We start from the raw sequence: 15,795 nt of genomic DNA, 5'->3' as shown, positions 1-15,795 counted from the left end.
AATCTGACAAAACTTAAAAAAAAGCCTGTCGTTGGAGTAACGTGAGCGTTGCCAACCGCCGGACTCGACACCTGCCGGATCACAGAACGTTAGATTTAGACGTCCCGGTGTACGACGTGGTACACGGGGTTGAGCGACGTGGGGGCGTGTGTCTGGCAGGCCGGCGGTCGCTGCGCAGCGCCATCCTGAACTGCGTGTGCACGCACCGGCGCCACCTGCGCCTGGACAACCTGCGCACGCTCGTCCTGGCCGACAACGACCTGCCCCGCGTGCTGCTGGCGCTGGACAGCGAGTGCGGGGCAGCCCCGTCCGACGAGGAGGAGTCCGACTGGGTGAGGGCCGGGTCGAGCTCGCGTTCCATCCTGCTGTTCGTTCCGTTCGAAGCTCATTAAGCTTTGCGTCTGATGTGAAGCTAAGCGTGGCTGAGAGTAGTCGTGGACCGGGCCTGCGCGGGGCTTCGACTGGGCGGATCAAGCTCATATTCGATCATGCTATTCGTTTCATTCGAAGCTCACAATGCTTTGCGTCTGATGCGAAGCTAAGCGTTAGCTGCGTAGCTTTAAAACACGGAAACCTACGATTCGAAAATAACTAGCTTTTTTTTTTTGTGTTTTATATATCTTGCACAAATAAAGTTGGTTACTCAAAAAAAAAATATCAAATGTGGCACTCTGGTTTGCTTTTATGAATGCTCAATATTAATACCATGCATGGGTAGTTTTTCATAATTTTTAATCGAATGGTGTTGTATATATAGGGTCCAATTTTGTTGATCACCTAGACAGTTCAAACAATTACAAACGGCCCTGGTTACGATCTGGAGCGAGGAGGAAGCAAGCAGCGGTCTTCTCTTCGGTGGGCCTCTCGGAGCCCTTCTCCTGCCCATGCGAGGCGTGTTGAAATTGCGATAAAAGCCGGAATAACACCAAAAAAAAAGCATGTCACTATAAACATGAGACACCAAAATGAATGTTAATACACTGTAAAGCACCAGAATGCAACCGAAAATATTTGAATTAATCAGCATATTTAATGAGAACTCAATCCAGATAACAAAGATGTAATCTTTTAGTATATTAAATTCATTGAATGTAAATTATTTAGCATGGAGTTTGTACGAAATTATTTGGAATTTTTTTTTGCTTTTCTTGATATTGCACCTGTTATTAATAACTAATTTTTGTGTTTAGAATTTGGAACATTTTTAAAACACACAAACATATGTTGATTTATTTTTATTGTTTTCAGTACAGGAGCACAATCCTTTATCCGAAATGGTCGGGACCAGCAGCATTCCGAAATTAGGAATTTTTCGGTTTTCGGAATTTTAATACAGGAGGCCTAGTAAAGCCAAGTTAGGTTATGTCAGATGTATTAAGGATTTCAAGCAACATAGTACAAAAAACAACAAAGTACATAATGTAAATAAACACTGCAGCATAAATAAATACCTGAAACAATCGCCAAAATAATTTGTTTTTAACAACTGATACTGTAAAACATCTGGAGAATATTTATGGTGCGTCGTCATCGGCGCTGATGTCGCCGTCAACTCGTACGTCTCGTGATCGGCCGGGAGCAGGATTTTCCTTCTCCTGAGATGAAGCAGCACGAGTTATGGCATTTTTAAATGCCTCTTGAAGTGTTACTTGTTTTGGTTTAGTTTCCGCAATAATTCCACCTTCTGAGTTATTGATAATGTTAAGTGTTTTCGTTTTTTTTTTTTTTCGATACCACCCCTTCATATCGGAATGCCTTTTTGCCATTGCCGTCTTCAAATATGGCAACACGTTCGCGTAACAACACGGTTAACTACCAAACGCGATAAAACAAATCCTATCGTAGCCAAGCAAACGGTAAACGGACAAACGGTAAACAGCGCCTCGGCGTTGCCAAATTGCATGTTGCCTTGCTGACGCAGTGCTGCCAAGTCACTCACTCACACTAGTCACGCGATCGCGACTTGAGTTTGCCACACAACTGCGAACAATATCACGGACGTTGAAGTTTCGAAAAAAATTTCAGATTTTAGAGCTGTTCGGATTTTGGAATTTCGGATAAAGAATGATGCACCTGTAGTTGGACATGCTTATTACAAAGTATTATTCTGTAAAAGTGCATCGTGTATCAGTCAAAATGACACATTTTGGTGAAGTAACAAGTAAGTGTTGCATTTGTTGAAAATTGTGCGGTCTTTATTAATAAACAGTGTTCACAAAAAATATATATGTATAATAACACCGAATTCTCCTTTTTTTTTAAAAATAAGATCAGCTGGAAAATAAAACCGTAACATCTTGTCTCCAGTAATGAGGTTTTTTCAATAACTCAGAAGGCACATTCAGTGTCGCTGCACGGAACAGTTGCCTTCTGGCCTTCACTTAACCGTGCCGTGCCCTCCCGGCAGTGGCGTAGCCAGGATTTGTGTATAGGGGGGTGTTAAGAAGCATGCCGCCACGCCCCCCCTCCCCCCTCCATATTAAAGCCGTGGTGGGGTCCGGGGGTCCTCCCCTGGGAAAATTTGAATTTTAAGGTGTAAAATAGTGCTATTTTAGCAGTTTTCGGTAGTTAAATTTAAATATTGTAATAGTAAATTTTTTTATTAATTTTAATATGAAATTTATTTGAGTGATGAATAAGAAATTAATTAAAGATTTGGCGCTAAGGGGGGAGGGGAGGGGGGGTTTGAACCCCTAAACCCCCCCCCCCCCTGGCTCCGCCACTGCCTCCCGGGCGTGCAGAGTAACGAGCGCGGCTCGTCCGTGCCGCAGGACGTGCTGGTGGGCTCCTCCGCGGCCCAGAGCAAGACGCGGCTCATGTTCCCCAACCTCAGCATGCTGGACATCAGCAACAACGAGCTGAGGGAGATCCCGCTCAACATCCACGAGCTCAGCAACCTGTCCGTGCTCAACATCAGCGGCAACCCAGGTGCGCGCTCGCTTCTCCCCCGGCATCCGGCCGTGGTTACCGTGCGTGGAGCTGGCTCGCTGGAACTGCTGTTGGGGCTGTTTCATCTCGTTTCCCTATACATAAGTCAAGCTTCAGTTTTTTACTTAGTACTCCTGGATAAGGCAAGATTTTTAAGATTTTGTATTTTGACGAATTTTGTTGCCATATTTATTGTGTTGTACACAAGTAACTATTATCATGCAAAAAAAACGGGGGGGTTTGTCTGTGAAGTGATGACCATAGGATGATTGCAGAGGCCTAGTGCGGTCACTGACGGGAGACAGGCAGAAGCGGGCAGGGACGGGCTCGGTGACGGACGGACCTGTGTATCCCGCAGAGATCAGCGAGCTGCCCCCGCAGATGGGGCTCCTGTCCCGCCTCTGGAACCTCAACACGCGCGGCTGCAGCCTGCAGGAGCCCTTGCGCTCCATGATCGACTCGAAGAAGTACAAGACCATGGACGTGGTGGGCTACCTCAAGTCCGTGCTGGAGGACGCGCGGCCCTACGCGCGCATCAAGCTCATGATCGTGGGCGTGCAGGGCATCGGCAAGACCTCGCTGCTGGAGCAGCTGCGGCAGGAGGGGGCCGGCTCCTACAAGAAGAAGCCCGTCGAGGTGCGTGGCCGGGTCCCGGCCGCCTGGGACTCTCGCCGCACGTCGGGAGACGTACTGTCTAATGTCAGAAACACCTGTGACTAGGGACAGGATTAATTCGCGGGTTCAATGACCTCCAGTGTGAACTATATAGTTCTACGAACACTCGGTCAAATGTCACCCACTCATTGGCTGCTGTCTTGTGAGACGTTCCAGCGTAGCAGCCTGTGATTCTTATAAAGCTTTGGCCGGACGTTTCTCACTGGCCCGGAGTCATCCGGGTGAGTTGCGAGCCGATGGCCGAGGCAGCACTGAGGTGTAACCATTTGTATTTTAGCCTGTCGCGAGATGAATTCGCGAATTTTCCCGGTCTCTACCTATGACCAACTGAGTTCTCAAGTTGTGATGCCGAATTATAAATGTTCATATTTACAGGTCACACAAAATTACATATTCACAATCAACAAAACCAGTTCAGTAGTTTTCGAGTTTATTTCTTACAAACAAAAAAAAAATACCAAACAAACAAACTTACACTTTCACTCACACACTCTTTATAATATTAGTATCGATAGACTTTTAAGATGAAGCATTGTTATTAATGGTTTCTAAAAAGGAAATGATTTGGTTTCATCTCCGAAGCTAAGACAATGGTTGTAAAAAAAACTGTAAGTTATCTTTTTCGTTGTATTGCCTGACAGTAAATGAGCCCCTATTAACGCCTCTTTGTCTGGAGTGTGTGTTCGTTGTCTTCTTAGCATTATTTGAAATGTTCTGTTCTGTTGGCAGCACTGGGCCAAGCGCATGGGCAACAAGAACATCAACGTGAAGACGTCCCGAGGTACCAACATGTCAACGGTGGGCGTCGACATCGGAGACTGGGTGTACGAGAAGAAAATTCGCGGCCAGTCGTCATTCGGCCCTGTTGTGTTCAGGTGGGTTATTGTTATTTCGTGTTACAGTTTTATATTTATTATTAAAAATTCTGAAATATCAAGATATTTTGTATAGTTTTCATACAGAAATACATTTAGCTGAGTTTATATTTATATTTTTTATAAATGTTTTTTCTGTTGTGCCCAAAGAAAATCCAGATTCAAACAATATAAAAGTTTAGTTTACCAATTTTTCTGTGATAGGTTTTTTTTTAACCAGTAAAACATGTCTCTCCCCCTTTTCTCCTGGCTTTATGTAATTTTTGTTTGTAAGAGAACATTAAGTATAAGCATTTGAGCATGAGGTAAACCACAACTGCTATATAGGGCAACTGAAAAGTATAATAGACAAACTGAGATTTGACAAGAATGTGTTAAAGTTTGTCTCTTACAAAATGCAGTTTATTTCATTTTATTGTCATTACAATTATTTGAGATTTTTCCTGTAAATTTGTCATGCTAGTGCTCATGCATATGTATTGTTTCATCCCAAAATTTCTCAGAAGATCTTTAGTCTAGTGGTCTGTGAGTATTCGAATAATATTTGATATTCATGAATAATGTAATATTCTATTCAACATTTCAAATTTGATTTTTGACGTGACGTCTAATAAATTGATGAACGCCGGCTTATCGCACGAAAAAGTGTCCCGTTACGCACAATGTCCCATTTCGCTGTGTCCCGATACACTCATTTTATATTGCTCTTTCCTAACCTGAACCTCCTAGCATTGCCACCGAGTCCGTGGCGTAATTCTGTAATTCTGTTTTCATGCATTTCAATGTAACATTTTCATTGCTCTTTGCTAACCCGTTCCTCCTAGCATTGCTGCAGAGTCCGTGGCGCAAATATATTATTTTTGACTGCATCTTGGTGTTGGGTAAGCCATTTTCCTTCACATCTTCCTTGAAACACTCCCATTTGTTTCCTACTTTTCCTATCATCGTCCTATCCTTAACAGAATAACACATATTGGAAGAAGTTAAATAGCAAGCATGTATAAAAGTTATAGTTAAAATAATCTCTTCGTTAAAGTAATAAACACATTTGAATTAATGAGTGCAAATAAAAGTAAATTTATCAATTAAATTTTAGATTTCATTTCACTCGTTCTTTGTATCCATACAAAATAGTGATAATTCAATAAAAATGATTCAATTTTATTCATAAAAGTATGCAATCATTTTTTCAAGGTTTTGTTACGACGTCATGTTAAACTATCGTCCGTAAACCGACTTTACAGACAAACAATTTTTTTTTTAATAAATTGTTTTCAATAAATAGGCCTACACCATGTGGGACTCATTCACAAAAATATTAATTGAAAATAATGTAACATGTATCAAGCTAAGATGATTTATTGAGAAATTTAGATTTGTTTACTACAACATTGTTCACACATTGTTTTTATATTTATAAAATGATCAGTGATTATGATTTAAAAATATCAATAAAATCCCTTATATCATGTATATAACTGTGAATCAACAATACAATTTTTAATATTAATATTTCAATGGTTTAAGAAAATACATTGCCAGTTGTTTTTTTTTTGTATTTTCCTTCTTTTACATGTCTTTATTAATTGTCTGTGTATATTTCTTTCTTTTTAAAATACTGTATTTTGGTACATTTTGTGTTGGACTTCTGTAAAGTGAGAAAAAAAGTTTCTCTCAATGTTAAATTTTGATTAGAAAATGATTCACCATTTGTGATACCTAATTTGATTCGGATAAAAAAAAAAACAGTATATGCAGACATTATTTACTAATTATTATCTAATATTGGTAAGAGCAATGCAAGTGTTTGTAATTATGATAATTTGTGTGACCTTTATCAGTCTTTAGTTGATATTGTTGAGAAAATTTGTAACCTAACAAGCCCATAACTAATAGAATAGTAATGATGAGAAAAATGAGGTAACAAACGCAGTGTTTGAGACCAAGCCGTAACTTTATGATTTAAGTTTATTTTTAACACGCTCACGCTAGCTAACTGCAAACAGATCTTGGAAGTCGATTTTAACCTACTTCTAACTGTCATCTTCTATGTGGAACTGTGCAAGTGTATGTAATCCGGATGACAGTACAATAGTTTGGTACCGTCGAAATGATCTGAAGATGGAGCCAGGAGGTGGATAGTTGAACTCTTCACCTTTTTAGTGTGTATCTGATAAAAGCGTGTTTTTTTTTTTTTTAGTTTGTGGTAATACCACATTGTGTCAGTGCAAATTGGTGCGGCACAGACATCTCCCCTTCCCTTCCCACGGCTTCCCGTGTGCTCTTTTCTCCTTAGAGGCACCTCTCCCTTCTCCTTCTTGTTTGAATTACCCCTCTTCCGGTCTGTGCGCATGTGCACCCGCCTCAAGTTGTAACCAAAAAAAATGTCTCCAGACCTTTTGCCTCGGTCTTATTATCTACTTTTAATTCCATGTTCTTTTTGGTAATGCACTCAAATCATGTAGCTTTTCTCTATATTTTTTAATTAGTGGTTGAAAATGTGCGACACTGAGCAAGCACCGAGACATGGTTCTAGGCTCAAATTTAACCCAGCACCCTTCAAGTTTTTTAAACTGTAATTATAATTCATTTAAGTAGCGACTTCCAGTTTGTACGGTTGGCCACTGTCCAAGTTTAAGCGGGCAAACGATTGTGCAGACCCTAGACGTAGAAAGGTGTTACACGCTTGCAATGTGTGTGTGTTTTGGTTCGCTGTAGGACTTGGGACTTCGGAGGCCAGCGAGAGTACTACGCCACCCACCAGTACTTCCTGTCGAAGAGGAGCCTTTACCTCGTGGTGTGGAGGATTCCCGACGGCCAGAAGGGCATCAACGAGATCCTGCAGTGGCTTGTGAACATACAGGTAAGGCGGCGCAAAATCAATATTTTTTTTTTCGACGTGAATACGTCTTTAAAATTGCTTCCATAGCTGGAGATAATTCAAAAAAGGAATGATAACAAAATCGGGGGATACAGTCTGGTGTTGCAGCTACTTATCTATAATCTCCATCCAAAATTTAATTACACCACTGAATAGCTAAAGGATCAAAGAGTTCATTACGCTAAGTGAGGATTGAGGTCATTTTGCTGCGTTTCGAGATTTACACTTAGTATAACTTTTGACTCGGAGAAGCTACGACGTTCGTTTGAGTTTCAGTCGTCAGCTCTTGTCAAATCTATATATTGCATATATAAAACTGTAGTGTAAAATAGTTAACAGTGAATATATATGTTATTCAAATAAAAAATAGCGTGTTTTATGTGTTGTATAGAAAATATTACCTGTTACATACACGTATTCGTGTACAACACATGGCCGTGTCCATGACACAGCCAAACTCCATTTTTTTAAGTATCTGTGGGTATGTGGGAAATGTTAAATGTTATTTGTAATTTATAACTTTAATGCAAAATAATGTTTTATCTTATAGCTTGGTTGGTCTCACATGCCATGTGGAATTTTTTTATCATTTCATCGACTACTAGTATTTATGGCTCTTTCTGAAACTCTCACGATACCTCTTTTGCATCTGTTGTTCCATCACAAATAATTTCAATAAATATTTACTAAGTGCAATGTAATTGGTTTAAAAAGTCTTCCAAACGTTTGTAACTTGCTTGCGCAACTTCTGACACCTATTATATTGCATTGAGTGAACATATGTAGAACATGTTAGTGACAGATAGTCCTGTGCGAAGCGAAGCACTGTAGGCTTGTGGCTAAAAATTAAACAAAAAAGAAAGAAAAATTGTTAGAAAGATCAATACAATTTTTATGACAAAAAGAAAATTGTTAATACAATTTTTCAAACTCGGAAGTAAAAAAAAATTAATATTTTAGTGACCCTGTAATGTAGTCTACAGTATTTGTGTCAGAAGTGTGTTTGAAACTTTGTGATGTTGGCAGTTGTTTGACGGTAGCTGTTCGGTTCAGTGGCACGGTGTGTGTGTGTGTGTGTGTGTGTGTGCAGGCGAGAGCGCCCAACTCTCCGGTGCTGATAGTCGGCACGCACTACGACGTCATGAGGGACTACAGGCCTGCCTCGCACTCTGAGGATCTGCAGCAGCTGATAAGAGACAGGTTCGCACGTAACACCACGTTCTCGTGCTTCTGCATTTTCCGTCAACAAATTCTTTAAAAAAAAAAAATTGTAAAATGATGACACTGAATTTTTTACTAGCGGAACAGAGTTTTTTTTAAATGGATAATTTTTTTTTATGTTAAGTGTATGCTAATGATACTCATTTTGGGTTATGTTGCTGCGATTTTGGATACTTGGCCCATCGGAATACGTTTTTGCTGGTTATCTTGTCTTGCGTGATTCATTCATTCATGCAATGCTACAGGTGGAATTCCATAAAAACTAAGTCTGGTGGACAATTTTTAATTATATATTTATTTGTTTTTATATTTAAGGAAAAATGTATTCCACTATTGAAATACTGTGTTTATCTGACTATAATGCGACTACGAATGCAGTGCGACTCCAAACGTTTTGATTATTATGAGTTTATGAAAAAGACTTTATGGATTGGAAATTGGAATTTAAAAAGGTACATAGTTCTCGAAAATTTTTAAAATTATCAAATTTATTTCATAGTTACTGGATCCTTTCTGGCGTCACTTTCGTCAGCAGAGTGATTTACCTGCTCTCTTTTGAAACACCAAGGGGCAGTTAGAAAAAGTGACTAGTTCAAAAGCAGCTGTTCAGAAAGCGAAGAATGTGGTGATACAGTGTTCGGTAGTTCCCTGGGAGGGCGAAGAGGAGGGGAGGGGTGTCCTCCCCAGCAGCCAGTGAAGAGGAGCAGAGAGAAGCCAGTCAGTAACTCATCTGCACCTCTCCTTCATCCTGCATCTCTCATCTCTCATCTGTCACGCCTGTGCAGGGGTCCAGCAAGCCCCGGGCTAGAGTGGCATGGGTGGTGCAGTTTACAAGCAGTGTGTGTAGTTTTCCAAATAAGTTATTCCCAGTGGCAATATACAAGTTTGCGAATATAATGCCTCCCCCACTTTTAATTTCCAGAGATTTGGCAAAAATCATACATACCATTATACTCAGGTAAATATGGTTAGCGGTGTTTTGTCAGTTATATGTCTGTTTTTGTCCCAGTGTTAGGCTTAGGTTGTCTTCAGTTGTTTACTATCTGTAAGGGACTGCATATCACAAAACAAAAAAATTTTCATCTTATTTTTTATAAATTTCCATTTAAAGCCTTTCAAAGTGTCAAACTGTCAAATGAATTATTTCTGTAGCGTTTCTCGCTTAAAGGTTCCGTGTATTCGTGGTTCTGATTCGTGATTGCATTACTAAGACTCAGTGGTGTAGCTAAGGTGACTAGTGCCCCCTGGCCAGACTTGAAAATGGGGGGGAGCGTTCTGTAACCGCGAAACCGTCGCGGCAGCGCCCCCCTGCTACCTGCTGCCACCCGCCTGCTACGCAACTGCTAAGACTTTTACATGTCTGAAAGCCCTTATTGCTCGTTGCTTCCACCGGCCCGCGTGATTTGTCACCAGGTTCATAAACGTGGTGGACGCGGAGAAGTGCGGACTGCCGCGAGTGCTGGACACCATCGAAGTGAGCTGCAAGACTCGGCACAACATCAAACTTCTCTGCAACCTCATATACGACACCGTGTTCAGCTTACGGCCGCCAGGTAGGCTGTCCTGCTTTGAAGATGGTTATTATATCATAACTACTGTATTCATGTTTCGAGTTTGTATTATCGAGTATGTGTTACATTGTGCAGTAAAGACAAAGTACAGCTGTGACAGGTTAATGATTTTTGCCGGATTATCAAATGTCGTTAGTCTTTCAACAAGGAAAGGTACCGAAGGAAAATAAATACAGTACCTTAATATTTAAAAAAAAAAAAAGTTGTATTAAGTTGCTGTATGGCAAGAAAAAAATACATGAGCATTACCATTTGAAAAAATCTCGTATCACGTTGTGTCTTGTCAACAAACGTCTGAATCAGCCAGAAAAAAATATTGATCTGAACGCTAGCGGCTCCATCGGTGCTGTGTTAAAGGGTGCCAACTGTTTACATATGTGTTTTTCCCCTTCGAAATCAATTAAAGCATAAATTGAGTACTTGTTTATAAATTTTAATTGAAAGTAAAAAAGTTAAGATTTTCTTGCTTGGTTTAGTAGCGGTAGGGAATTTTTACCTTTGTTATTCAAATTGCCAGTTCCTGGACCACATATATCTTGCATACAAACTTTTGTCTTCTCAAAAGTGGCCCATCATCACATTGGTGACTTTTGTTCTGTCATATTGCCAGTCCAATCCAACGTGTTTGTAAGGTGCACGGCTGGAGTTTGTAATGACCAAGGTAGTTTCGCTCCCTTGGCTTGGAATTGGGCGGGCGGGAGGTTTTCGGTGTATTTTAGCCGAGATATTGTTTAGAAGGGTTCTAAAATTCCATTCTTGATATTTGTGTTAAGAATTTTACAAGAGAATAATATTGCAGAGACTTTGAACACGTGCATGTCAGTGATTATGTTGTCAGCTATTCCGTATCATATAGATTTTTAATATTTTATATCAGGTGAAATTTTTTGATGCTCAATGTATTACATGTACACACCAAGAAAAATTAAATAAATTCCTACGTACATATGTACCCGACGTGACACAAGTAAGGCGTTCGCTTGAACTGTAATGTTGTTCCATGGGGTTGTGTGTTGACTGTACAGACAGTCAGACGTCAGACCTCCCTCGCGGCTACAGGCCCCTGTCTCCTGGGCAGATCCTTGATTTTGGGGAGGGGAGGGGGGATTTTGCAGGGGCACGTTCGCCCCTCCCCGAGAAGATATACGTTGTAATGGAATTTTTGGTTACTTTTATATTAAATGCTTATCAAAGATGGATGTATAGGCTTGGTCTGGAACTAATGTCTAGACTCAGTTGGACGGTCTCCGGTTAAAAGGTAACAAGTCATGAACTCACTTTTTGCAGGAGAAACAAAAAACTCCTAGATGAAAATTTAATTTAAATACTTAAAACTTTTCCTGCATTATTCTTTTATTTACCAATGTAGTTGCCTATGATTAAAATGCATTACATACTCTAAGTATACTTAAGAGTTTAAGTGCTGGAATAAACTAATAATCACCAAAATGTGACTTAATACCTTTTGCCCGGAGACCGTCCAGTTGTTTGTACCTAGATGTGAGGTCTCGTTACTGAGGAGGGGGTGTTCGGACTTGCATCTGCCCTGATTCCACCCCTCACCCCTGCGTTGGCCCCGGGGACTGCAGGCAGCAAGGAGCTGCTGCTGGAGCAGCGCGTGCCGGCCAGCTACCTGGTGCTGGAGGACGTGGTGACGCAGCTGGCCGCCGACCGCCGGCGCGCTGGCGTCGACCCGGTGCTCAGCGCCGAGCAGTACCGCTCCGTCGTGGCTGCCGAGATGCAGTACCGCTTCGACCGCAGCTTCCGCGACGCCTCCGAGCTGCACCAGGCCACGCTCTTCCTGCACGAGAACGGTGCGTGATCTGCAGCCGTTCAGGCAAACCTTTCGAAAAATAAAATGAGTGCTCCACCACGATGCACGGTAGAAGTTAAGATCCTCACTTTAATAATCCACTTCACTACGTAGCATAAAACAAAGTCGCTTCCCGCTTGTCTGTCTGTCCCTATGTATGCTTAGATCTTTAAAACTACGCAACGGATTTTGATGGGTTTTTTTTTTTTAATAGATAGAGTGATTCAAGAGGAATGTTTCTATGCATAATACATGCATGATGTAGTGGAGAAACACTGATAATTTGAGAGGTTTCTAATGTAATGTCGTAAATAAACACATTTATTTTGCGCTTACATTGCAAACGCTGGCTGAACCATACTCCTTTTTTAATTCATTATTCCCCCTCACACACCCTCTCTCTTTCTTACTCCTGAGCATTGCACTTTTCTTTTATGACCTTATGAGTCATCACCTCGACCTACTGGTTTTAAAGAAGACATTCACTTTGTAAACGTTGCCTGTAGCTCGTACAATTCCATACAGACATGGCCAGACATGCTTACACCCTGACAAGTAGGCAGGAATTCAAGAAAGTAGTTCCACGATTAAACGTTTCTTTGAAAGTGCTGTGACAAAAATGACTAGTCACTGAAATATTTTTGCCTTCTGTTAATGAACATTTTGAGTAATATTAGATGAGAAGATAACATATGTATCCATGTCTGTTACTTACAATTGATTGATGTGTATGTAAAAATCATTAGGCTCATTGAAATGAATTTCGATTTTGCTATACGTCGGAGGAATACTGAAAATCCAAACATATTCAATGAAAGGCAAACCAATATTGCTGGATGCACTTACTGCAGATTTGTAAAGCATCATCTGCTGTAAATAAACATCTCTGAAAATAGTTGTCTGCAGAGCATGCATCATTATAGAGAAATTTTTTTAAGGAACCTTTTGTCACTATTTTGAGTATTTTTATAACTGTCTAATCTCCCTCAAACCATCACAAATGTCAGATGCAATGATCCATGCTCTTCTGAGAGCAAATGAGCGATGCAAGCCGTCAGTTTGCTTCGTCAGTAGCTTAGCTCCTGGTCCTAGTAACAGGTCAAACATGTAAAATTTCAAATATACGTCTCATAATTATGTTACTATTTTTTTTTTCATGTTCATTGTGAACATGCATTCACATGCCTTTAAAAATGAATCCAGTAAAATGCAATGCTGCAACGTATTTAAGATTTTCTGTAACTTTTACTGATATTGACCTCCATTTGAGGAATTGCGAAGCTTTTATTTATTTATCACGGGAACATAGAATCTTAAAGCCCATCTGAGATATAGAGTGTATCAGCGTTTCGTACAGTAAATCTCGCTCATGCAGCACATGCTATAAGAAGATATAACTTTTGTTAGGTACTTAACATAAACATAAAACCAGAAAATTATTTCAGCCTTTTAATTTTTAAGTTGATTAGCTTTTTTGCTGTATTGGTTTGAGTTTTTATTAATTTTGCAGTCTAGTATTTTGCCTTAACTTTATCGTGTTTGTTTAAGCATGTTTTATTGTAAGAAGAAATGTGCTTACCAATGGGTGTGCTTTGGTGTCAATATAATTTTCTGCCGAAAGTTGTAAGAATAATACAGTAACTGGTTCATTGATCATAAATGGGGACGCACCACAATGCCGAAATACCACAACGCTCAAATGCCAAATTGACCACAACGCCGAAATGCCAAATTGACCACAACGCTGACAGCTAGAAAACTGCTGTGTACCACAACGCTGAAATACACTAATGCCGAAAAATGTCATTGCAGGACTGCCACAAAGGTTAGGTTAGGTTAGACTAGGTTAGTTTAAACTAGGTTAGGTTAGGCTAGGTTAAGTTAGGTTATATTACGCTACGTTAGGTTAGGTAAGGTTAGGTTTGATTGTGGTATTTCAGCATTAAGGTACTTTTAAGAAACACACACAAATTCATTCAGTTGTTATTTCAGCGTTGTGGTACACAGCAGTTTTCTAGCTGTCGACGTTGTGGTCAATTTAAACATTTGGTGTTAGTGGTATTTCGGCGTTGTGGTGACAACCCATCATAAATAATGCACAGGCCACTTAAAAATCCAAACAGAATTAAGATTTTATTAATGACACTGTGAGTGGTACGTGGTGTCAAACGGAGCATATCTACTGATGCTGGTGTGTTTCGCAGGGGTGTTGCTGCACTACGATGATGCCACGCTGAAGGACTTGTACTTCTTGGACCCACAGTGGCTCTGCGACATGCTGGCTCATGTGGTGACGATACGCGAGATCAACCCTTTTGCTCGCAGTGGTAAGTCTCATTGAACAAATCACTTCATTAATATGTAGTTTAAAGCAAAATTATTATTTTTTATATGTGTTATTTCTATTGTAATTTCAAAAATTAAATATTCTTTTAAACAACATGGCTTCTTCGTTACCTATAAAAAATTTTACCTAATTTTTAATTATAAAAATATTTGGAAAACGTTTGTCTATTTAAAAAAAATTTTTAGGATGTAGGCCTTGCTGAAGACATATGGGCTTTGTGAAAGTTTCAAAATATTCTAGAGTGAAATCCAAATCAGGCAAGAGGATCGTAGCTCCGCACTAAAAATGTTTTGTTTTAAAAATTATTTGAGAATTGTAACATGGTTCACACACATTTTATCAAATATAAAAGTTTCATGAATAATAAAAAGTTTCTGTCTGAAAATTGTTTTTTTTTATAAATCCTGGGAAACAACATTATGGTTCCAGTGACTAAAATTTGAACAAAGCTAATGGCCTGGTTTTAGCACTTAGAGGTTGGCATGCAAAATCTTTGCTTGATTTTGAGTTAACAAAAGATGAAAAAAAACACACACACACACACAAAATGAACAAATACTAACAACACCACAAAAAAATGAAACATATTTAAGTACAACCAAAAAATCTAAAATATTTAAACAAATGCTAAAAACAAAAAGTAATATATGTGTATGTGTGTGTGTGTGTGTGTATATATATATATATATATATATAGTTTTCATGTTATTAATGTTTGTAATGAGGGAAAGACTTTATGGACACTCTGTGTGTATATACACACACACGCGCACACACACACACACACACACGCACACACACGCACACACACACACACACACACACGCACACACACACACACATGTACGTGTGCATTCCTTTAACCATGAATCCAACCCAAAGCGACGCTGCGACTAAGTGTGGCACGTGTGCTGGTGGCGACTGCGGCAGGCATCATGAAGCTGGACGACCTGAAGCACGTGTTCAAGTCCAGCAAGCTGGGGCAGGTGAACGCCCGCGGCTACGTGGTCAGCCTGCTGAACAAGTTCGAGGTGGCGCTGACCTGGGACAGCCGCACCATGCTGATCCCCTCGCTGCTGCCCACGGAGGAGACGGCCCGCTCCCCCCACGTCCAGTCCGTGCGGGTAAAGGTGCTGCCCGCTTCTCCTCTTTGGCACGCCCGCCCCTCTCGCCGCGCGGGTCCCGACTGCATGTGTGTAGTGCATCCGGCTGAGCCCATAGCGAAGTATGTCTCTCGAAGTTTGTTTTCTTAAAAAATTTTTGAATCTACAGTAGGATGCCGTGCATCAAACTTTACAGCACACTTTTCCGACAGATTTTTGACGTGATAGCGTCTTGTAAATCGATGAACGCCCGGCTGCACGCACGGAAAAAACATGACTCGTGACGTTCCGCCTGAGCCGAGCGTGCGAGCGAGAGCGCGGAACAAGCGATAAGAGAGGCACGATCGGCTTGTGACGCATCTATCTCTCTTCTTACTCCAT

The 15,795-nt window shown here is 40.5% G+C and overlaps 1 protein-coding gene across 8 annotated transcripts in view; it reads left to right on the top strand.

Moving 5' to 3' along the window:
• LOC134528516 (leucine-rich repeat serine/threonine-protein kinase 1) overlaps nucleotides 1–15,795 on the top strand; it is a 193,720-nt gene that overhangs the window by 124,971 nt on the left and 52,954 nt on the right. For 7 of the 8 annotated variants that reach the window (XM_063362195.1, XM_063362200.1, XM_063362199.1 and 4 more), the window contains 10 exons: nucleotides 160–332; nucleotides 2,772–2,928; nucleotides 3,287–3,564; nucleotides 4,333–4,478; nucleotides 7,197–7,341; nucleotides 8,450–8,559; nucleotides 9,994–10,133; nucleotides 11,741–11,965; nucleotides 14,169–14,291; nucleotides 15,242–15,441. In XM_063362195.1, the coding sequence (XP_063218265.1) occupies nucleotides 160–332; nucleotides 2,772–2,928; nucleotides 3,287–3,564; nucleotides 4,333–4,478; nucleotides 7,197–7,341; nucleotides 8,450–8,559; nucleotides 9,994–10,133; nucleotides 11,741–11,965; nucleotides 14,169–14,291; nucleotides 15,242–15,441 (1,697 nt within the window). The remainder of the gene's footprint in view (nucleotides 1–159; nucleotides 333–2,771; nucleotides 2,929–3,286; nucleotides 3,565–4,332; nucleotides 4,479–7,196; nucleotides 7,342–8,449; nucleotides 8,560–9,993; nucleotides 10,134–11,740; nucleotides 11,966–14,168; nucleotides 14,292–15,241; nucleotides 15,442–15,795) is intronic. The other variant, XM_063362197.1, reaches the window with a different exon arrangement.

This window comes from Bacillus rossius, chromosome 1, assembly GCF_032445375.1.
Source record: "Bacillus rossius redtenbacheri isolate Brsri chromosome 1, Brsri_v3, whole genome shotgun sequence".
Taxonomy (NCBI): domain Eukaryota; kingdom Metazoa; phylum Arthropoda; class Insecta; order Phasmatodea; family Bacillidae; genus Bacillus; species Bacillus rossius.
Note: the sequence above shows the minus strand (reverse complement) of the source record. Positions and strands in the feature narration are given on the sequence as shown.